Source organism: Amborella trichopoda, chromosome 7 (assembly GCF_054954075.1).
Source record: "Amborella trichopoda isolate Santa Cruz 75 chromosome 7, AtrichopodaSantaCruz75HAP2 v2.0, whole genome shotgun sequence".
Lineage (NCBI taxonomy): Eukaryota > Viridiplantae > Streptophyta > Magnoliopsida > Amborellales > Amborellaceae > Amborella > Amborella trichopoda.
In genome coordinates this window covers 12770927-12796597 of record NC_142342.1, presented here as the reverse complement: position 1 = coordinate 12796597, position 25671 = coordinate 12770927, and the positions used below count along the sequence as shown (strand labels likewise).

Genomic DNA, 25671 nt, shown 5'->3' with positions numbered 1-25671 from the left:
AACACTGACGTTATTCATCCATTAAAAATGGGCTTATTACAAGTGTTCACGCCATTAAACTGGTCCTATGATCTAAATTTCTACTATCCAACGCACTTCAATAAAACAAAAAAAAGTACTGAAAATGAGAATGATCACAAGATCAACTTATTCATTTTAAGAAAAAAATAAAGAAAATAAAAACCCTTTGACTATTCAGTCTTTAGCTTCGGATCAACATCCTTCTCCTTGAGTACCGCCACAAAGGCTTCCCATCGAGCTAATTCAACTTCAGCATCTTTCAAACTGATGTTAGAAACAACCTCATTTGATTTAACCCGCTTGTTTGAAGAAGAGGCATCATCTTCTCGAGAAGACATGAGATCCCGAGCAGGGGCAGAAGATTCATCATGAAGTCTCGATGCCTTGGGACATAACGGAAGAGGGGAAGCACATTCCCTCCAAGAACCGTAGTTGGAGGTGGTCGTGGGCTTGTCTTGCTTGGCCAACCCCTCACTAGAAGAAGACTTCCTCCCCTTCCACGATAAACCCACCTTGACCAGAAGGGTGAAAGAGTGTCGTCGAAGGGGAAAGATAGGGCGATGATCGATGGCCTAAGAGAAGTATAATGCTGAGTATGGCGAAACTGGAGAAGAACCCTCTGAGGGAAATACCCCTCTGTGAAGAACAGACCCGCCAGAATAAGACATGAATGCCCCATAGCAGGCAGAAACAGGGGCACATTCTCAAGACCCCTGACCACCCAATCGAATGATGACAACTAGTCAAGAATCCTGCGATAATGGTTGACGTCACAAGGTCGGATGGCATCATTAACATATGCCAGTCCCAGAGCAGTATATATAGCCATCGTTGATCGAGGAGGATAGACAACGGCAATGTGTTCATGGGACCAAATCTTCATAAAAAAGGAGCAAAAATCACCCCAACAGGTCACAAAACAGAAGCCTAGGACCTCGGAGCCATCCGGGGCAAATTGACGCGAGCAACACTAGTGGTGTCGCCCAGCCTGTGTGGGTGACACTAGCAATGTCGCTTAGGCGACACCGGTGGTGTTGCCCAACTGAGACCCTCCCAGATCAAGCTGAACCTTTTCCATTGACTTCCTATTGCAAAAATATGGGATACAGGGGCCAAAACCAAAAGAAAAATTGAGTTGCAGGGAAAAAAATAAAGCAAAAATGAGTTAAAAAATATACCTGCAAAATCAGGATACTACCCTCAATGAATCGGTCACCTCACGTGACCCGCCAATGCGGCCTGAACAATGGTGTAACCCGCTCACTCCCATAATGCATGGGCTAGAGGAACAAGAGAACTACAAACCATCTTACGACCACTCGAAAAAAGAAAGGATCTCAACCGCACATAAAGGAAAATACGGATCTGTTCGGTGGCCCATGATTGCTCTCGATTCTGGACCAGCAACTCCATTTCAACCCACTGACCGTGTGAAGAGTAGACAGCCCCCAATAGCTACGCACCCAAGATGGAATGATTGTCAGTGGAAGTAGAAGGTTTATTACAATCCATATCAAACGCAAGCCAGAAACCCTGACAATTTCCTCCAAAGTTGGTGTTGTCACGCCCATACAAAGGAAGAAGGTGTTCGTTTGATAGTTGAACCTCTCTACAAGAGCCTCGAGGAGCAAAAAATTCACATGGAAAGAGACCATGTTCAAGATGCCTATCATTGAAATTGAAGCTAAAAATGCCATGAGCTCAGGTCACTGCCGAGCGGAAAGAAACCGAACATTAAAACAAAGCCCAATAATAGGGAAGCCACTGATAAGCCGAGGAACTTCACCCAATCAATGGCCCTGCGAGACATGGGAGGGCAGACCTTAAGGGAAGTGTCTAATCCTAGAAAACAAAGGAAGAACCTCCTCCTCTCCTCCATGATCAGCCCGCTCAGCAACCTTCCCTTTGCCCTTGGAAATCGCATTATCCTTCCTCGGAGCCATGAAAGCCAAAGGTTTAGAGCAAGAAAAACCAGTAAGATCAGAGGTAAGATGATGAAGAAAGAAGAAGATGAAAATGAGAAGAAGAAAGAAGAGCTTGAAAGATGAGAGAAGAATGGGAAGCAGGTGGACTTTATGAAATAATAAGAAATCCCGTCCAAAACGCATCTCGTAGGTTTCCATTATGGCCAACAGAAGGTTTACGTAACCCTAAGACCTTTCAAAAAGAAAAAACTCAATTTTGGAGGTCACTGGTCTGGGCGACATGCCTCGTGTCGCTCAACTTCGTACTTAGGCTGGGCGACACCAACAGTGTCGCCCGGCCGACACTACTAGTGCCACCCACAAAAATATTTTTAAAAAGACTCCCTCTCATCCCATCTTTCAAAAAAAAACACAAAAAAATAGTACGAGTGACACGCCTAATGTCGCCCAGCTTGAGAGAGCGACACTACTCGTGTCGCCCAAATCATTTTTCAAAAAATATTTTTTCCTAATTCCCCAACTTTCACATGAAAAATAAATTAAAAAAAATATAAAATAATAATAATAATAATAATGATAATAATAACAATAATAAATTTATATGGGCAACACGCCTAGTGCCGCCCAGCCTGTGAGGGCAACACTACGCGTGTCACCTAGACGACACTACTAGTGTCACCCAAATTCTTTTTTATAAAAACTCTTTTTTTCCAACCCCAAATAAAATAATACAAAACCAAAAAAAAAAAAAAATTTGGGCGACACCGGCCGTGTCGCCCAGACTTGTGGGCGACACTGGTGACACCACTAATATCGCCCAAAAAATGTTTTTCGAAAAAGCCCCCGCTCATTTTTGGGGTCTTCCGGGGAACAGTTTTGGTTCTATCATGAGTTTTTACGACTGTTTTTCAAATATTTTTATTAATTTCCAAAAATTTCAAACGCTCCTCGGTGGCACGAGCCTAAACTGCCAACCAATTTTCCAAAAAAAAAAAATTCAAAAACATTAAAATAAAAAAGAAAATGCTCCTTAGTGGCACGAGTCTAAAATGTCAACCAAAGTCCAATCCAAAAAACGTCAAACTCGTGCGACATAAAAGAGCCGAGACAGGAAAAACGTCAAACTCGTGCGATGTAAAAGAGCCAAGACAGGAAAATGTCTAGCCTCATATGATGTAAAACGTCAGGTGTATTCAGCTCAATGTCAAAGTCGTGCAACATAAAAGAGCCAAGGCAGGTACCGTCTAGCCTCATATGACATGAAAGGTCGGGTGTATCCAATTCAACATCAAACTCGTATGACGTAAAAGAGCCAAGGTAGGTAACATCTAACCCTGTATAACGTGAAAGGTCGGGTGTATTCTGTCTAACCCCGTAGGATGTAAAACGTCAGAAGTATTCCATCTAACCTTGTATGACATAAAAAGTCGGGTGTATTCCGTCTATCCCCATATGACGTAAAAGGGTCAGGTGTATGGTCCATCGCTGCATGACACTAAACTACTTAGAGGGCTCTATGGTTAAAGGAGTTAAAACTTCTAACCAACCTTGTTTTTCGAAATATCTTTCTCTTTTTAAAATTTTCACTATATGTCTTGTGTTTTCAAAAACTTTAATTTCTTTTGTTAAAATCGTAACTTGTCCTTGCTCCGAGTTCTATTTCAAATCTCCCCCTACTTCCAAAATTTCTAAAACGACTTTTAAAACAAAGGAGCGTGGACACTCGTATATGATGATTATCGCATGGCCGCGATTACTACGTTGCTTCCTCGCCTCTCTCTTTAGAATCGGCTAGACAAGTCTCTTCCCATATGAAGCCTTTTCCTATAGAAAGCCTTAGGAAACCCTAAGGAAATAAAAGAAGATGCCAAGGTTAAAAATTCAAACTGTGAAACCCCTGAAGTTAAGTGGCATGGCCAAAAATTCAACTCGAATTTTAAAGCTTGTGTAACTCACCGATATCTCAGGTCGAAAACCTTAAGAGGAAAGATGCCCTAGGTGGCTGAGCTCGGTGAGCACAATGGCTTTGAGGGATCACTAGGTGTGCCCTCTAACCACGTGACGTCAGGAAGAAATTAAAATGTCTGCATTATCTTTGACATTCTCCGACCCCTCAAAGGACATGGAACGCCAAAGTGTATACTGACAGGGAGTGCAAAAAAAGGGCAACACATGCATACATATCATAACAGAGCATATCTCATTATCATGCATTCATATCATAACTTAACATATCACAATAGAGCATAACTCATGCACACATATCATCAAGCTTATTAGCTCAAAACTTTCAAAGCACAGGAAATTGTATTATGATTCCCAAACAATTTTTAGAATATACTCGTTCATTTTTCATTTAGAAGTGTTTTGACTCCATTCTGATATATTTTGGTCAGTGAATAGCTTCACACAAAAACACGTAAAGTTCTTGGAAATTCATTGTACAATTTTGGCATGCTTCAGGAAATAGCTCATAACATTAAAACTAAAAACGATATTGACAAGAGGTATCATCTTAAAATATATTCAAAGGGTTAATTTTTCAATAAATTTCATAATCAAATGATATTTTTTCGATACTCAATCGATCATACAAATGGGAGTCACAGTTCAGGAAAATTCTTGCTTTCACAACAGAAATTCTAGTGTGACATCCTCATAGACGAATGGGAATATCTCTCAAATCACATATAATTTTATCATTGTTTCAAACTAAATTTTAAAATAGACTCATTTATATTTCATTTAGAAGTGGATCCACCCCATTCTGATATATTTTGGTCAGTGAACAGTTCAACATTAAAACATATAACCGTTCTGGAAATTCATTTCACAATAATCACATACTTCAGAAAATGATTAATAACTTTCAACAAAAATAGGTATTAACAAGAGGTCCTTTCCATCTTAAAATAGATTCAAAGGGGTATTTTTTCATAAAATTTCATGATCAACAGAGATGTCTTCAATACTCAAACTATCACATAAATGACAGTCATATTTATGGAAAAACGGGCACATTTTAGCAAGATTTCAATAGCATACATTCGCACCCATATTCACAATCACATGTATATTCATGCATGAATTTCATACTTGAAGAACTAAGTAAACATGCATCAAATAAATGCATGGAAGTATGGAAACTAGATCTACTTACATGTACCAAAAGAGACTCCAAGGTTCCCCACAGAGGTTCCCTTCAAAAGACGAAGCTCCAATGATGTGTTCAAGCTTAAGGCTTTAAGTCTAGAGAGGGAGGAAAACGGTGAGAGAGGGCAAAACTTATGGAAGGGTGTGAAGTGGGGATACAAATAAGCAAAACAAAAAGGGGTGGCAGCAAGCAACAAACAAATGGCACACAAGAGGCATGCATGTACCACATGGCACACAAAAAGCATGCAAACAATCATGAGAGAGAGAAGAAGTTCCCCTAGACTGTCGCGCTCAGCAGCGTCGCTCTCGATTGTTTTCATGCTTGGCGGCTTCCATATTTATTTGCGCTCGGCAACTTCCATATTCATTTGCACTCAGCGGCTTCCATGCTCGGTGGTGCGCTCTCGGCAGCGTCGCACTAGTCAAAGTCATGCTCAGTAGCATAGCGCTCGGCAGTGTTGCTCTAAGCAGCGTCCCGCTTAGTAATGTGCACGGCAGGGTCACGCTCGGCGGTGTTACGTTCAACAACGCTGTGTTTGTTAGGGTCGCGCTCGGCAGCCTCACGCTCGGCAGCATCACGCTCGGCAGCATTGCGCTCGGCAGCGTCGCGCTCAGCAGCGTCGCGCTGGGCAGTGTCATGCTGGACAGCATCGCACTCGGCGGCGTCGTGCTTGACAATGTCGAGCTCGGCAGCGTCGTGCTCGGCGACTTCAATCCTCGATGGCTTCCATATTCATCTCAACTCGACGGATTCCATATTCATCTGTGTTTAGCAGCTTCCATATTTATCTACACTCGGTGGCTTCCATATTCATCTGCGCTCGGCGCCTTCCATATTCATCTGCGCTCGGTAGCCTCAACGCTATACCCATCAGTGCTCGGCTACGCACTGATTTGCTAGTGCTCTCAATAGTGTATGCCCATCAAATTATCTGTGCCGACGACTCACCGGCGCACTACCATATGTCGAAAAAGTCATCCCCCCCTTAAAAAGGATTTTGTCCCTAATATCATACATTTGCTAATCAAACAAATGGGGGAGTACTTATCCCGGATCTCATCTTCTGGTTCCGTGGTCGACTCTTCCCATGAATGGTACTATCATAAAACACAGAACAGAGGGATCTCCTTATTACGCAACATCTGCACCCTTCTATCATGTATCTCAATTGGCTGCTCGATGAAGTTCAAGTCTTCTTTGATCGAAATTGGTATATATCTCATAACATGGGACGGGTCGGGCTGGTACTTCCTTAACAGAGATACATGAAAGACATTGTGGATGTTCGCCAACTCGAGTGGTAGCGCAAGTCGATATGCCACACCTCCAAATTTTTCCACAATCTCAAAAGGTCAAATATAATGCGGGCTCAACTTCCCTTTCTTCCTGAATCTCATAATGCCCTTAGTTGGTGACACCTTCAATAAAACCCGACCACCCACCTCCAACTCGAGGTCTCTGCTTCGGCTATCGGTGTAACTCTTCTGCCAACTCTGAGCTGTCTTAATCCTCTCACGAATCAAAGCAATCTTTTTTGAGGTCACCTGGACAAATTCTAGCCCTAAAAGCCTTCTTTCACCAATCTCGTTTCAACAAATGGGTGACCTGCACTTTCATCCCTATAGGGCCTCAAAAGGCGCCATCTGAATACTCTCTTGGAAGCTGTTGTTATAAGCAAATTCAATCATGGGTAAATGATCATTATAGCTTCCCCTAAAATCGGTGACGCAAGCCCTTAACATATCTTCCAAAATCTGAATGGTTCTGTCTGATTGCTCATCAGTCTGGGGGTGAAAGGCAGTGTTAAAAGTAAGTCTCATCCCCAAGGCTGACTGCAGACTAGCCCAAAATCTAGTGTCCCTACCGGACACGATGCCGACTAGTATTCCATGCAACTTCACTATCTCCTTGATATATAATTGGGTCAGTTAATCCAAAGTGTAAGTCATGCAAATCGCCAAGAAGTGGGTAGCTTTGGTTAGCCGGTCCACAACGACCCAATTGCTATCATGTACAGAACTCGTCCTAGGAAAACCGAAGACAAAGTCATGTCATTCCACCAAAACGTTTTCTTCATGCCCTAATACATCTTGGCACTCCTGGGATGTATAGCATAACGAGAATGGTGAGCTTTCTTCAAGATAACTCTCTTCACATCCTGATCATTCGGGATACAGACCCGATCTCTAAATCTCAACGAGTCATCACTACTCAACTGAGCACACAGCTTTTCTAACCTCAGAGTTAGAAGGACTGCTCTCAGGTGCTGCTCATGCTCCTTTAGGCTCTTCGAATACACCAAAATATCATCAATAGAGACCACAACAAAATTATCCATAAAGGGTCTGAAAATTCTATTCATCAGGTCCATGAAAATAGCTGGGGTATTAGTCAATTCGAACGACATTACTAAGAACTCATAGTGACCATATCAGGTTCTGAATGCGGCCTTGGGAACATCTCCCTCCTTAACACGTGATTGATGATAACCCACTTGGAGATCAATCTTAGAGAACATTTGAGCCCCTTGAGGCTAGTCAAAGAGGTCATCAATCCTAGGCAGAGGATCCTTATTCTTTACTGTTACTTTATTCAACTGCCTATAGTATATGCAAAGTCTCATGGACTGATCCTTCTTCTTCACCAAAAGCACTAGTGCACCCCAAGGCAAAACACTGGTTCTTATATGGGGCTTTAGAGATGGGAGCAGTACCAAGAACCACATATATCTCAAACTCTATCTCCCTTACTAGAGGTAAAGAGGACAACTCCTCAGGAAAAACTTCTGAGTATTCTCTTACCACCAGTATCTCTTCTAACTTGGACTGGACATCCTGATTCTCTATCACATAGGTTAAGTATCTGATACATCCTTTATCCAAGAAACGGTAAGCCCGAGGGAACGAAATAAAATGTAGAGGGGGAACATCCTTGACACCAACAAAGTGCAACTCATGTTGGGTAGGGGGTCCAAAGGTCACATTCTCATCTTGACAATCAATGGTGACATGGTATGTGGTCAACCAGTCCATTCCCAAAATAACATCAAAATCCTGAATATCTAAAAGTATCAACTCTATGTCTATGGGCTGGACACACCCCTCAAGCAATGCCTCACACTGTTGGAATTCTTTATCAGTGTCCATAGAATCCCCCAATCTTACTTTTTCTCATCAAAACAATGAAAACTTCAAATATCTTCTCTATTTTCCTCCTCCATCTTTCTTCCCTTTTCTACTCCTCTATGTCCCTAGAATGCTAGAGGTGCAAGTCTCCTAAATTTTCAATCAACCAGCTATCTACCTCGTTTGGGGTAAGGGCAGCCGTGGCCATACAATCCTTCACAACTTGAGCATGGCCCCGAGCGTCCTAAAGAATTCCCCAAAAGCCTTCGTATTCCCATTACTTGAACTCGAGGTGTTGGCACGAGTCCATTTCATCTTGACCTAAATTAGGAAAACTCAGTTACTAGCCTATCCAAATACCACCCTTTAGACACTTCTAACACTCTCTAGGCCAAAAAAATCCTATCATAGCTGCTGTGATACAATAAATTTTCACAACCTCACCCCCTACTGCCTACCGTACATGCCAGAGAGCAACAAGATGCGAGACCAAGACCAAAAATAGCGAATGCCACTCTGGTGGGAGTGCACTCAACGCTTTAAGAAGAATGTCATGACCCTGCCCCTAACTCCTCTATCATACACAATGGAGGGTGACCGGCTGCGGGGTCGTGATCCCAAGGTAGCGTATGTCACTCAGGTCAGAGTGGACTCAACGCTTTAATATCGGTGATCAAAGCAAACAATGAAAAGAACTAGAACAGTAATTCTAAGTACATATGAGTATTTAAAATTTGGAGAATCCATACATCATTAAAAGGGCACTACATAAACTTCCTTCCAAAAATATTACACTTGAGTTCAGGGCATCAAGGCCCAATATTACATTTTTTCAAAATAAACAAAATTCACGGCTAAACTGCCCAATTACATACAAAATATGGGTTTCTTCTTAAAGAAATGTGACTTGGACTCCCGGGCACAAATCAAGTGCTTCACTCCCCTCGGACCTGTCAATGTTAATCTACAAGGAGGAGAGGTATAGTGGAGTGAGTTGTAAAACCCAATAAGTAGATCTAGGTGTTATGCATATTTAATGAGTCTATTCATGCATCATAAATAGTTCTTCCCATTATAAGAAGTCATAATGCAGCAATCATGTAAATCAGTAATCAGATCAATGCATCAATTACAGGCATCATATCCAAATGTCAGTTATCATTCAATCATTATAATCACCAGCATTCACATTCACTATTCAAATATTACCCACTCACTCCTTAATTCACCTACTCCCGAAGTAGAGGCCCTATCCATCAGGCTAAGCCAATCCCATTTGCTTAGGACCTCTACTGTCCCTCAGGAGGGAGGGCAATGACAAGTGAGGAAATCCACTTCGTAATACCCTCGAACTCACACACACGGTCCCTAGCATGCATTGGGGTTTTCTATAAGCCCTTACCTTGCAAGGCATCACTCACTAGTCTCATCATATAATTTTCGGGGGGGTGCGACCCTCCTATTCAATTTTCACCTAATCCCATTGCCGACACCACTTTTCTCAATGTAACAGTATCCACTACCGATGAGTGTCCCATCGCATAGCGTGAAGTATTAGTATAACAATATCCACTACCGATGAGTGCCCCACCTCGTAGTGGCCAGTATCACAGTACCATAATAGAATAGTACCAACTACCAATGGGTGTTCCATTGTGTAGTGGTCATTATCACGACATCATACCATGCTCAAGCATTTAATTCATTCATGCTAAATCAATGCCTTATGACAGATAATTCAAATTTTCATCATGTAAAGTTTGAGTCTTACTCAGAACTATCTAGCAGTCAGATAACATTATGACACCGAGCATAAAACACCCATTATATGAGGGCTATCGTATTGAATTTACACTTAGCAATCAGCATTAGCATTACGGCACTAGTCATGTAACATTCATCATGGGACTATCACAATAGCATGGCATTTATCAATTTTCATATAACGCATATCTGCATAGCACTGTTCACATAACGCTATAGCATTTAGTATTCATCACATGAAAATTATCACATAGCACTCACGCTAATCACTTATCGAAGATAACACTGCGCCACTTGAGTTGTTTAGTGAATAATCTAGAAAAAGGTAACATAATACGAGCATAGGACTAAAAATTTTGTGACATGTAATGGTGATGTACCCCTCTTCTCGAGGATGTAACTCCCAATTTAGGGAGAATTTCGAAATGGTTTAAACATGGAACTTTAAGTTTACACATGGATCTTTAAAATGGTAGACGTTTAAAGGTATTTGGATGAACTTTGATAGGCCAAAAACGCAGCTAAATGTGAGTGACAGTATTAGGATTTCCTGCAATAGTGAATAGTGACATACCCTCGTAATTCGAGGCATAACTCTCGATCTATGGGGAATTTCAAAATGAGGTTAACATGCAACTTTAAGCTCATTTATATTTCTTTCAAATGGTAGCTGTTTGGAAGGGATTGGACATCGTTCGATGGGTCAAAATCTCGATGCAATATAGGTGATAGTTACTGGAAATTCCAGCAACTGTGGGTAGTGACATACCATATCATTCTGGGGCATGTCTCTTGATTGCAAAATTTTATCATAGTGCAAAAAGAAACATTATAATCGACAAGCATCTTTTATTCAAATGTCGGTGCAAAAACCCTCATAGTTCCTAAAAATTTACTTTTTGTAAGTTTAGCGTGCTTCAATTAAAATACAACATTTCATAAGTCAAGATAAATTTTTTTGTAAAACCTCATTCATGTTAAACTAAACTTACGAGTGAGCTACTCCATAAACTTAACCAGTTTATTTGCAATACTCAATCAATCATTCATCTTCATTTTAATTCAACTACATCCATACCCTTTATTCTATCATTTTCCTCATCTTTATTCCTTGAAATCCATTACTACCAATGCAAGAGCCGTAAAGCTACTTAGTGGGCGTCCTCAAGCTCCAAGCTAGGGCTTCTCCAAGGGCACCAGTTCAATCTCACTTTGCTCCTTAGAGAGAGAGAGAGTATGAGTCAAGTGAGGGAAACCATATTGGAAGGGGAGGGAAGAGGGCTTAAATACCCATGGTAGGTGGGATCCATTGTATCTAACATGTACGACACTGACATGTTTGACACTGACACGTACGGAACTGACAAGTGCAGCACTGATACGTACAGTCGCTGATAAGTACGACGCTGACAAGTGCGGCGCTGGCAGCAGTCACATCTTCTCCTTACACCCACGGTAGTGACATGCGTGGCGCTACTCATTCTTCACCTTCACGCACAGCGCCATTTCATGCTTGGTGTTAACCCATTACACGTGCGGCGATGATCCATTTCACTCGCAGTGATGCTCCATTTTACGAGCGGCGTTACTCCACTTCATGGGCGACGATGCTCCATTTCATGTGCGGCGTTACTTCACTTCATGTGCGGTGATGCTCCATTACACGCGTGGCGTTATTCCACTTCACGCGCAGTGATGCTCCATTTCACACGTGGTGTTACTCCATTTCACATGCAGAGATGCTCCATTTCACGCATGGCAATGTTCCATCTTCTCTCTCTTCTACACACACGGTGCTAGGCATCTTCTACTACACTATTGCCGTGCGCGTCTCATAACTGGGAAAATTTGTGGTCCATACAAAGAAGGAATCAAAGCAAACCACGAAAGAAAAACAAAACTCCAATCGCACAACCACAAATATAAAACTGAACAACCAAGTTCCAAACTGCATATATATATAAAAGAGATCCAAAGGTATTACAAATATGTCCAAGGCTTCAAAGGCCCAACAAAATTTACATGACTTCAAAATAGACAAGAACTATATGGCCACCGCCATTTAAAACACAATTGAAACAGACTTCCGCAAAAAGCATAGAGCTCCAACCGCTAGCCATGATCACCAAGCTGCTCGTCCTCCACTCGTGGGTATTGCTCTACACAAATGAAAGTTATGGGAGTGAGCTATGAAGCCAAGTAAGTAGATCAAGGTGCCATGTATACCTGCCTTCACACAGAAACTCCTAACTGTACTCAAGGTTCATGCAAGTCTTATAACATAGAGTCATGTATCACAATTTTTATTAGCAATGTGTCGTGATTGATCCCTTTCATGGTGGAGCAATCCCAAATCAAATATCATATGAAATAGCAGTTTATCAAATCTTTCCATCATGAGCATAATAACAGATCAATAAATCAGGCAACACATATCAACCACAAGCAATCCTAATATCACCTACTCCCAAAGTAGAAGCCTTATCCATCAGGCCAAGCCTACCATCATTCAAGAGGGACAATAATGATAAATGGATGATCCATTTCGTAATGTTTTCATACACACACACACACATTACGTAATGTTTGGTAGGCGGTGGCCTTGCAAGGCACGGCCCTCATTTGTTCTCTAGCTGGAGGGCATTACATCACCAATGGATGACCCATTGCATAGTGTCATACAGACATATTGGAGGGGCGCGATCCTCCCATGTGACTCACATCCTAACTCCCTTTCTATCATCGAGAGTCAAGGAAAGATCTCAACTGCTGGCACAACTTTCTTATCGTATCTCATTACACTACCAACGAATGACCCATTGTGTAGTGCCTCATATCACATTGCATAGTCCTTCATATCACATTCTTATCTTATCACATTACACTACCAATAGATGACCCATTGCATAGTACTTCATATCATATTTCTTATCATATCATCTTACACTACCATTGGATGACCCATTGCATAGTTCTTCACATATTTCTCATCATATCATCTTACACTACCAATGGATGACCGATTGCATCGTGCTTCACACATTTCTTATCATCACCAAGCTTACTTTCATATCTTACCAGAGCTTGTACATATCATATCATGTGCATATCATATCATAACAGAGCATGTCTTACTACATGCATCCATATCATAACAGAGCGTACTTCATGTGACAACCCAAATGTTTCTAAAGCTAAATAATAATCATAATAATAACAACAACAACAACAACAATAATTATAATAAAATAAAAATAAAATAAAAACAATAATTTTATTTTTGTTTTGTGGATCATTTATTTTCATAGCATGGTCCAAGAGGACCACGCTTTCTTTTTTGCCCCCTTTTATTTGACGTATTAAATGGGCCTTCTCTTTTATGGCAGGCTATTGTTTAGTTGGGTTGGCTGCTTGATACATCCATTATGATGTGTAGTTTATGCAAGCATGCCATCCTCCTATTTCATGTCTATCTCATGTGTTGAGAGCATGTGCTATGAGGTGATATCCATCGACCTCTCCCTACAAGTGCCTCTTTAGTTCCCCATTTCTCTCTCTCTACAATTCCTCCACCAAGTTTATTCTCTTTCTTCAACTCTTGTCCAATTTATTAGGCTTTCACGGTGTTAATATATTAGAAAAATGGATACGACGACAACAATCAGGTCTTCAAATCCTTCTACTGTCTATACCTTTGATTAGTTTCACTCTTTACTGAGTTCTTCTATGACATCGTAATGGGTGCTGGTATATTGGAATTGCATCTTAGGATTCTCATTCTTTTGAAATATATACACCACCCCCTCATTTACTCTTCCTTGTGAGAACCTTTGATTAGTTTCACTCTTTAGTGAGTTCTTCTATGACGTCGTAATGGGTGATGGTATATTGGAATTGCATCTTAGGATTCTCATTTTTTTGAAATATATTCACCACCCCCTCATTTACTCTTCCTTGTGAGAATGAAGAATGAAATCAACTAATTCGATATGTTAAAATGAATGAGATGTTGGGGTTCATGTATGTTATCCAAAAACGAATACCATGAAATTGGATTGGAAGTTACGGGACAAGTCATTGAGTGAGAAATAGCCAATTGGCCATGTACTCGACCTGGTGTATTACTTGCTCTGGATCCATCGGATTCACATCGTTGTGCCCCGACTTGAATCTCTTAGTCCACTTTGAGGGTCCAGACCTAGATATGGTTTAGATCAACCAAACCTAATAAGCAACAGTAAGTGACCTCATTTTCTTGAACAATAGTTAACTGAAAAATGGTATTATCGCTTTCAATATAATTGTAATGTTTCTGTTTATTGTTATGAATTTTTAGATGCCATAAGTTCTATATGTAGGTGACTTCATGTTTTCATTATTTGAAAAGCTAATATTACTCTGCCAGAGATATTTTGGTATTTAATTGTAATATTTCCAGCATAAATATTAGGTATTGTAAGTGACTTCATTTCCTAATATTTCTATAATATTCCCAGAGATATTCTTGCATTTAATTGTAATATTTTTTATACTGTAAGTTTTACGTATTTATGTAGTTACTCCTGCATAAATTTTAAATGCGGTAAGTGTTATATTCAAGTGGCCTTGCTTTCCTGAAAAACAATTGTTTAATAATTTGTGTTTCAGTACTATAAATGTTACGTGTTTCTGTAATGTGATAATTTGAAAATACTATAAGCGGTATGCTCAAATGCTATGTACAAGCGTTATGTGCAAGTATTATGTGCAATTGTTATGTGCTAGTGTTCTGTACAAGTGATTTAAAGGATATTTTGAAAATACGATATTATCATTTTCTAATATCTATTACATTAATATAAGGCCTGCAATTGACATAATAATAATGGCTTTTAAATTTATATCCAGGATAGTAGGACATAGTGATGTCCCTTGTGAGTATGTGCATAGCATAGAAATATTGTTGTTTCTTGTGATTACATATGAGACATGCTTCTGATGAGATATGTATGATAAGATATGTGTGCATGGCAACATGCTTCTGATGAGATACGTGTGATAAGATATGTGTGCATAGCAACATGCTTCTGATGAGATATGTGTGTGTGGCAACATGCTTCTGATGAGATATGTGTGATAAGATATGTGTGCATGGCAACATGCTTCTGATGAGATATGTGTGATAAGATATGTGTCCATGGATACATGCTTCTAATGAGATATGTGTGATAAGATATGTGTGCATGGCAACATGCTTCTAATGAGATATCTGAGCATGGTAACATGCTTTTGATAACATATGGGCGCATGGAAACATACCCCTGTAATGATATGATGTGATATTGTGCCGATAGCTGTGATCTTTCCCTGACTCCTGGTGATAAGAAGGGAGTTAGAAGGTGATATGGTAATTTGGCAGGGTCGTGCCCCCAAATATAAGTGGGAACTACGTATTGGATCCTCATTTGGCAGTGTAATACTCTCTCATCAGAAAGGGCACATGAGAGGGTAGTGTCTTGCAAGGCCTTCGCCTATCAAAAGCCCCAAAGCGTGTTGGGGACTGTGCATGTGTGTGAGGCACTACGCAATGGATTTCCTCGTTGGTGGTACTTCTGCCTGTGGGATAGTAGAGGTTCTAACCTTGGACCCTGGGCCTGGGATCTGAGGTTAGTGCTTCTGTTAAAGGATTTGCATTGTTGTGAATGCACGATTAACCTCGCTTTTATTGTTGTGAATGCTTACTGCAGGACTTCTATTGTTATGAATGCTTATCACAAGACTTCTGGTGTTGTAAATGCTTACTACAGGACTTCTGTTGTTGTGAATGCTTACTGCATGACTTTTGATGTTGTGAACTGTAAAACTTTTATTAACACTACCCCAATTAGATTATAATTGCTTCTGATATGAATCGTGTACATTTAGTTCATGTATCATGTCAATTTTATTTGCCCAATTTTAATTGTCCAATAAGGAATACATGACATGTGGGAGATTATAAATGAACTTATTCAGCAGCATGTATTAGAATGAAATAGATACATTGAAATCTTGCTTAATAAGTATCGTTTTAAGAAATATTTGCATGTCTAGCCATGATTTGTAAGGATAATGATGGTCACTTACTAAGTGGCGAAACTCACCAAATTATGGTAAATTTTGAGGGTAATTGCAGTCTCATAGTTCGAATGCAGCAAGACCATCCTTGAAGAAATTGTAGTTATGATTAAATTCCCTTTGTAACTTTTGGCTCAAATTCACTATTATAATTTTTGTCCTATCAAAAGGTGTAAATATCTAGATCTTCATGTTAATATTAGTTGTTAGTAGATTTTGTGCAAGTCTGAAAGTCTGTGAATGGAAAAATTGTTTTTATAGCTATATAATATAGAGCAAAAACTTAAAAGTTTCCTTAGTAATAAATTGTCACATCTCAGGAGTTTTAGTATTATAAATTTGGGGTGTGACACTTCATTTCATAACAGAGCATATTTCATTATCATGCATTCATATCATAACTGAGCATGTCTTACTACATGCATCCATATCATAACAGAGCATACTTCATTTCATAATAGAGCATATTTCATTATCATGAATTCATATCATAACTAAGCATGTCTTTCTACATGCATCCATATCATAGCAAATCATATCTCATTATTATGCATTCATATCATAACTGAACATATCACAACAGAGCATAACTCAGGCACATATATCATCGTGCTTATTAGTTCAAAAGGCGTCATCGAGGTTACTTTTCTGGTTTTTTACAGTGAACACAGGGCACCTTTAAAGACATATCATGAAATTCATAAATCATTTGGACCTGAGACCACTTTCATGATAATTTAGGCTTATAAAAACACAACTTTCGTAAACGGGGTAACCTCAGATTTCAACTTAAAGCTTATCTGAACAAGGTTCATGTTTTTACAATAGAAGATCTAGTATGACATTCTCATAGAAAAATGGGCATCACATTCAAACCACAAGAAATTTTATTAGTATTCCAAAACGTTTTTTCGAATAGACTCATTTATTTTTCATTTAGAAGTGGTTTGACCCCATTCTGATATATTTTGGTCAGTGAACAGCTCCACACAAAAACAAGTAAAGTTCTAGAAATTCATTACACAATTCTGGCATGCTTCAAGAAATGGCTCATAACTTTCAAACCAATTAAGATATTGACAAGAGTTCTTTTCCATATTAAAATAGATTCAAAGGGGTAGTTACCCACAAATTTTATGATCAATAGAGATGACTTTGATACTCAATATTCACACAAATAGGAGCCACAATTCTGAAAATCTTTTGTCTTCAGAGCAGAAATTCCAGTGTAACATCTTATAGAAGAATGGGCATATCTTTTAATTCACAAATATTTTTCTGATTGCTCTGCAACTATTTTTTAAATAAATTCATTTATCTTTCATTTAGATGTATTTGACCCCATTCTGATATATTTTGGTCAGTGAAAAGTTCCACACAAAAACACATAATGGTTTTGGAAATTCATTTCATAATTATAGCATACTTTAGAAAATAACTAATAACTTTCAAACCAAAATATGTATTCACTAGAGGTCTTTTCCATCTTAAAATAGATTCACAAAGGTACTTTCCCACAAAAGTTCATGATCAAAAGAGATGTCTTCAATACTCAACCTATCACACATATAAGGAGTCACAGTTCTGGAAAACATGGCACATTTTAGCAAGATTTCAATAGCATACATCCACACCCATATTCACAATCACATCAATATTCATGCATGAATTTCAGACTTGATAAACTAAATAAATATGCATCAAATAAAGGCATATAAGCATGGAAGCTAGGTCTACTTATAGGCACCAAAAGGCCAAGCTCCAAGGATGGGTTTAAGCTTAAGGCTTTAAGTCTAGAGAGGGAAGATGTGGGTGAGAGAGGGAAGAACTCATGGAGGTGTGTGAACGGGGGTAAGCAAAAATAAAGGGGCTGGTAGCAAGCAACTGACAAATAGCAGACATGAGGCATGCATATGCTACATGGCACACAAGAGGCATGCAAACAATCATGAGAGAGAAAAGAAGTTCCCCATGACTGTCTCGCTCGGCAGCATCACGCTCGGTGACTTTCATGCTCGGCAGCTTCCATATTCATCTGCTCTCGGTGACTTCCATGCGCGCTTGAGAGCATCCCTCTCGGTGGTGTCACACTCGGCAGCGTTGCTCTCGGCAGCGTCGTGCTCGACAGAGTCGCGCTCGGCGACCTCACTCATAGCAGCATCACGCTCGGCAACGTCGCGCTCTCAGTGACTTCCATGCTTGGCAGCGTCGCACTCATCAGAGTCGCGCTTGAGAGTGTAGCGCTCGGCAGTGTCGCGCTCTGCAGTGTCGCGCACGGCGACATCGCGCTTGGCAGCGTCACGCTCGGCGGCGTCACGCTTGGCAGCGTCACTCTCGTCAAAGTCGCACTCGACAACCTAGCGCTCGGCGGCGCCAAGCTCAACAGCATCGTGCTCGGAAGTGTCTCGCTTGTCGGTGTCCCTCTTGGCAGCGTCACGCTCGGCGGCGTCACGCTCGGTAGCGTCGCGCTCCACAGGGTCGCGCTCGACGGCTTCTATGCTCGGCGTCTTCCGTATTCATCTGCACTAGGCGGCTTCATATTCATTTGTGCTCGACGGCTTCAGCGCCATACCCATCTGTGCTCGGCTGATGCACTAATCCGTTAGTGCTCTCAATAGTGTCTGTGTGCCAGATCACCCATGACGACGACTCGCCAGCGCACTACCATATGATAGAAAATATCCGAGTTCTTACACACCGGTTCAGACAGATGAGAGGGGAGGAAAGAATAAGGAAGAAGAAGGGGAGGGAGACAGACTAGAGGGGTGGAGAGAATAATGAAGAAGAAGGGGAGAGAGTCGATTGTTTAGCCGCCAGCTTGTTGAAAGAGAGGGAAGAAGAGAGAAGAGGAAAGAAGAAGAGAAGGCAGCTAATGGTTTAACCACTGGTTCAGATGAGCAAGAGGGAAGAAAAAGGAAGAGAGGAAGGTGTTGGGCTGACGGTTTAGCCGCCGGTCTGACTGGAGAGAAGGAAGAGAGGGAGAGAAGAGAAATAAGGAGACAGGAAGAGAGAGAAAAGAGGAAGAGAAAGAGAAGAGAAGAGAAGAGAGAAAGAGAGAGAGGGGTTGGGTCGGCGGCTTAGTCGCCAGTCCAGCTAGTTGTTAGAGAGATAAAGAAAAGCAAAAGAAGAGAGGAAGAAAGAGAAAAAAGGGAGAGAGATAAGAGAAGAGAAGAGAGAGGAAGTGGAAAAGAGAGAGAAAGAGAATGAGTCGGCGGTTTGACCACTGACTTGATTTAGTCGGATGAGAGAGAAAGAGAAAGAGAGGGAAGGGAAAGATAGAGAGGGAGGAGAGAATGAGAGAGAAGGAAAGAAGAGAAGGAAGAAGAGGAGGGAGTCGGTGGCCTAACTACTAGCTCAGTCGAGAGAGTGAGGAGAAGAGAAGAAGAAAGAAGAAGAGGAAGAAGACGGCGGCTACACCGTCGGTCAAGAAAAGGAAGAAGCCGGCAGCTACGTTGTCGGTCTGACATGAGAGAGAGAGAGAAAAGAAGAAGAAGAAAAAAGAGATAGAAGAGAAGATAAGAAAGCAAGAAGAGAAGAGACGAGGGAGAGAGAGAGAGGTTGGGCAGGTGGCTTAGCCGTCGGTCCGAATGGAGAGAGAGAAAGGGAGGGAGAGAGGAAAAGGAGAGGGAAAGAGAGCAAAGAGAGAAAAGAGAAAGAAAGAAGAGAAGAAAGAAAGAGAGAGATTGGGTGGGTGGCTTAGCCATCAGTCGGACTAGAGAGAGAAAAAGGAAGAGAGAGTAGAGAAAGAATGAGAGAGAAAGAGAGAGAAAGGAGAGAAGATAAGAGACCATAAGAGACAGATAAAGGTATTGGGCCGGAGGCTTAGCCGTCAGTCCTACTGGAGAGAGAGAGAGAGAGAGAGAGAGAGAGAGAGAAGCAAAAGAAGAGGGGAGAAAGAGAGAGAAAAGAGAGAGAGAAAGAAGAGAAGAGGGAAAGAGAGAGAAAGGTGTTGGGCCTACGATTTAGCAGCCGGTCCAATTGGAGAGAAAGAAAGAGAATGAGAGAAGAGAAAGAAGACTATTAACTGTAATAAGCAAGCAAAACACTCGAAAACTTTGCCATAAACTGTGGGTAGGCTAGGTCTTAGTGGGTTCCTAACTATAGAAATGCGGTTAGACTAAGTGGGTCCCCACGTAGGTCATGGTCACCTGTTAAAGGAAACAGCCAAGTCTTACTGTGCGTGGAGTTGCTTTGAGGCTAAGGATTACGGAAGGGCGCTCACTGTTAAAGTTACGCGAATCCCATCCGCCTCCACTCTCAAGGTTATGGTCCCCTCACGACAGTTAATGTCAGATTTTGGGGTTTTCAAAAAAATTTGTTAGTTTTTCGGGTTTCCCCTGTCCATTGTGTGTAAGAGTGTGTAAAGAAGCATGCAAGTGAAAAGAAAATAGCAAAATAGCAAAACACACAATTCAAGAAAGAAATGTGAGCACATGGCACAAATCGTGCCAAGTGAGGTGGGCTTCGAATCGGATTTTGACCGACTGCAATCACAGTTCAAGTGTGGGGGTAAGTAGCCCCTAAGAAGGTATACAATTAATAAGCGTGGAACCAAGCGCAGCCCATGCCTGGTTGAACGTGCCCCGAGTCAAGGGTGATTCGATCAGGGCACAATTAAAAAGGGAGTGCAGGTGACCCTCGAAAGCTTCTCTTCTTCTTTTTTGTTTTATGAACAGAGAGAAGTGGCAAATGTTGAATCACAAGCAAAAAAATGAAAAGATACTTTTTTTTTTTTAGAAAGTATTTTTATTTTTATTTTTTAAAAAGGAAGCCTTAAGAGTGATTTTTTTATAAGTAAAGATTATCTTTTTGCTTTTTTCTTTTTGTCTTTTTTTTTACGAAACTGAAATGACTTACAAAATGAAACTTTTGTAGCAAAAGTGATTTTATTTTTTTTTAAACCAAATAAGATTTAAAAGTTTTTTTTTTTTTTTTTTTTTTTTTTCTTGCAAAGAAAATTTTCTTTTTTCAAAAATGAGAAAGGTCTTTAATTTTTTTTTTTTTTTTTAAAGCAAGATTGCCTTTCATATATATATATATATATATATATATATATATATATATATATATATATATATATATATATATATAGACTAGATGCCTAAAATATTTGTTTTTTTTTTTTTGGGAAAGTTACTTTTAATAAAAATGGCTAAAGATACTTTTTCTTTTTTGGTGGATAAGAAAGATGACCTCAAACACCCACTATTTTGTTTTGTGTGTGTGTTTGTGTGTGTGGAGAAAGAATGGCCTTACAAAAATAAAAACAACTTTTTTACAAGATTTAACCCTTTTTCTTTTTTTTCCAAAAGCGGTTCATTTTTCCGTTTGAGTCAAAGAGGTTTTTTTTTTTTTTGGTTTTGGAGATGGAAAAGACCCAAAAAAAAAGAAAGTGATTTTCTTGAAATTTTGTTTTAACTAAGTAAAGAAGGAAAATAGAACAAATAAAGACCAAACAATTTTATTTTCTTTTAGAAAAAAAAATTGCCTCAGAAGTGAATTTTTCTTTTTAAACTCAAGTAGTAAATTACAAGAGAAGAAATTAATATTTTTTTAATGCAAAAATTCCTTAGAATGAAATTTTTATTTTGAAAGAAAATAGATCTTTTTTTTTTTTTTTGAAAGAAAGAGACTTCTTTAAAAAATAAAATAAAAAAATCTTTTTTTAATCTAAAAGAATTTATTTATTTATTTATATTTTAAAAAGTGAAAATGTCTCAATTTTTTTTTTGTTTATATTTTAAAGGAAATTCGTTTTTCTTTTTTCGTTTCTTTTTTGAAAGAAACAAAAACGTGTGATGGCCACGAATAAGAAAGAAGGTGCCTTAGCAAGATAATAACAAGTTAACCAATTTTTTTATGGAAAGAAACATAAAGGCGTGATAGCCATGAGCAAGAGATCAACACACACACAGACAAAACAATCTTGTGTTCCCTATCTTTCTTTACTTTTTCATTTTGTTTTATTTTGGAAAACAAAGTGACTTAAAGAAAACAATTTTTTAGCAAAAGAGATTTTTTTAAATTTTTTTTAAGTGACAAATTTTAAGAGAAGAAATGAATTTTTTAAAATAAAAATAAAAAGGGCCTAAAAGATCTCCTTTATTTAGAAAAATAATTCTTTCTCTTTTCTTTAAAAAAAAAATGACCTGAATGGAAGATGTCGACCCCCTTTCTTTTGGGCAATCTTTTTATGCTTCCCCTACAACATAAAACTTATATACTTCCCCTTATCCAACCGTCCATTCTGAAGAGAGGGCTAAGATTGCCCCAATCACAATGTCACATCTCTACACTATTTTATTTTTAACTTTTTTTATAAACTATTTTGACTCAAATTTTGGACGTCCAATCCTCTATTAAACTCACACTAGCAAAAAATATTAAAAAAAAAAATATTTCCAATAAAGTAAAATGATCAAAATACCCTTGAAATATTCAAGAGGTATTTTGATCATTATATTTTATCGAAATATTATTTTTAATATTTTTTATAGATGAGACCCAATGAGAAGATGACACGTACCAATTTCATATTCATACAATTTGTAAAAAAAAACTAAAAACAAAATACTTTGAGAAGTCGGATCTACGATCAAATGGTGAGTGGCTCTCTTGATCAAAATTGGATGGCTGGATGGTAGGGGAAGCATAGATCTTCTATGCTGTAGGGGAAGTATAGAAACCTTTGCCCTTTTTTTTTTTTTTAGGCGATAATTTTCCCTTTTAGAATTTTATGTGAGAAAGTGGACCTTAAACATTGTCCTTCTATATTTATTGTTTTGTTTTTTTTTCCCTGTTTCAAGAAAACGAGAAGGAATCCAAACAAGAAGAGCGAAAGTTTTAAGGTTCAAAACAAACAAAACAAAATATCAGTAGAATGTAAAATGCAGCTGATGAACACGTAAATTGAGAGCTAGGTCCTATGAAGCGACAAATTTTCATTAAAGCGAACCCCTTTTTTTTCTTTTTTCTTGAGAATGAAGAACTTCAAAAGTAAAGAAAAGGAAAATAAAAAGATAGAAATAATGTGTAACATGAGGTGCAAGGAAGTACAGACGGTTGAAAGAGAAAATATGTGCAAGGAAGTACTGACGGTTGAGAGAGAAAATATGCGTAAGATTTTATGACCAGCAAGACCAAGCATGCCTTACATGGATGTGTGTGACAACTTAGCCTAACACATTCTTGCAATCAAGAGATGTTCCAAATAATTCTATTTTTTTTTTAAGAAAAAAGAAAACGTAAAACAGTGAATAAAAAGTCATATTTCGTGCTCGAATATAGCTCCAAATGCCCCATGGTGGGCCCCAAGCTGTTTACGATGCACATCAAAGTGATTTTCATATGAAGATCCCTCAGATCCGTACCACAAATTGATTATTTAAAATAGTGATAGAGAGTAGGACAATCAAATTCTGATCTGAGGCCAGATCTACTCAAAAGTGAGCAGATAAGTGGCAACTCCAACATTGATTCGAAATACAAAATACAATATAAAATGCAATAAAACTAAATTAATTCCAATAAAAATAAATAAATACAAAAAAGAAATGAAGAAAAAATAAAAAAATACCAGATCAAACCAGTTGGCCCGATACTCCCAAGGCTTTGAGGATTCGCCCATATTAGGACTGGCTGAGTTTATGTCGTGCATCCTCTTTGTCACTCTTCAGGTTTTGACCAGGCATTGGCTTGGTTGAATGGCTTTCTTAACCTAAGGGCTGCAGTTTTAAAGCTTAAGTTTTCCTGAATCTAGGGTTTGCTCACAGGTTTTCTCTCTAGGCTCTCTCTACCTCTCAGATTTTTTGGCCTACGGGTTCACAAAGTCCAACCCTAAATGGGTCACAAACTGGGCTTAAATAAAGGCTCAAATCATACCAGAATGGATATATAATGATTTCAAATAGATTTGTCAGCCAAATTTCCATTTTGGGGGTCAAAAAGAGCCCAAATCTTACCAAAAATAGCGATTGCATTTTGTGATATTGCCTAACAAAAATCCAGCCAAATTTCCAATTTGGTTTTGGCCACATGATAAAATTCCCTATAGTTTGACAGTTATAGTCGGTTTTCTAATATAGTGTTAGTATGTATTTCTAATGCATAAAACGGAAGTTAACCATGGAGAATCAGGCAGTTTGACCAACTTGGGTGTTTTATTTGGTGCCACTTTCTAAATGAAAGTTGTGCATTTCTGGGTCTAACTTACCGGGAAACATGTCCCATGACTTATGTTGTGTATTTATTAAGTTAAGTTCATTTTAGTGGGCAAAGATCGCCTTGAAAACCAGAAAAACAATGTTTTCATACCCTAAACTTGTCCCATCTTAAGCAAAAGCTCTTGAACTCGATCCGTGAACTTGTATTGTTGAGCGGTGACCTATAATTTCTTTATCTACCTTGATAACTTACTCAGTCATGAGTGTAATTTGAGAACTTGAGGACACATGTCCTGTTATGAGACAAATTCATGATTGTTACTCCATTGCTTATTATGTAATATGTTTCTTGTCATATTACATCGATATGTATCATGTTATTGATATGATAATATCTCTTGAATTGATAATGATGATAAAATTATATAGTGATGTCTATTACATTGATATGTAGCATGCTATTAACATGATAATGTCTCTTGAATTGATAAGCATGATAAAATGACAAAGTGATGTCGATTACATTGATATGTAGCATGCTATTGACATGATAATGTCTGTTGAATTGATAAACATGATAATATAACATAGTGATGTCTCTTGTAATTATATCTATAGCATGCTCTAGACATGTTGGTGTTTCTTGTGATTATATGTATAGCGTGCTCTAGACACGTTGATTTTTCTTGTGATTATATGTATGATATGCTTCTGATAAGATATGTGTGCATGGAGACATGCTTCTATTATATGATCTATGCATGATAACATGCTTCTGATAAGATATGTGTGTATGGAGCGTGCTTCTGCTATAGAATTGATGCATGGCAACATACTTGTGATAAGATATGTGTGCATGAAGATATACTTCTGACAACATATGTGTGCACGAAGATATGCTTCTGTTATATGATCAATGCATGGTAACATGCTTCTAATAAGCTATGTGTGCATGTAGACATGCTTATGTTATATGATCGATGCATGGTAACATGCTTCTAATAAGATATTTGCGCATGGAAACATGCTATTATTATGATCTGATGAGATATTTATGTCGACAACTGTGATTTTTCCCTGCTTTCTATAATAGGATGAGAGTTAGGAGTGTGTGTGTTTGGGTGGTCGCATCCCCAAAAACTTATGTGAGGCACAACTCATTGGGACCCCTTAGGTAGTGTAGCGCTCTCTCGCCAGAAGGGCACAAGAGAGGGTTGTGTTTTGTAAGGCCAGTGCCTATCAAAACCCCAAGCGCGTTGGGGTAGTGTGCGTGTGTGAGGCGTTACGCATCAGACTACCCCGGTGGTAGTGTCTCTCTTGCAGGTGTAAGGTAAGAGTGTTATGCATCAGACTACCCTGGTGGTGGAATTTTTACTATAGGTTGCATGATTATTTGATCATATCTAATACTTAAGTGTAGT

General features: G+C 39.1%; 1 protein-coding gene across 1 annotated transcript; it reads right to left on the bottom strand.

The window, feature by feature from the left end:
* Window positions 1–7703: 7703 nt before the first annotated feature.
* On the bottom strand, window positions 7704–8249 carry LOC148781260 (uncharacterized). Its single transcript, XM_088871027.1, has one exon. It carries the CDS (start codon window positions 8247–8249, stop codon window positions 7704–7706), a length of 546 nt encoding a protein of 181 aa, XP_088727153.1.
* Window positions 8250–25671: the final 17422 nt, after the last annotated feature.

Excerpts from the sequence above, each read along its gene's own strand:
- LOC148781260 (XM_088871027.1), bottom strand. The coding sequence starts at position 8,249 with ATGGACACTGATAAAGAATTCCAACAGTGTGAGGCATTGCTTGAGGGG.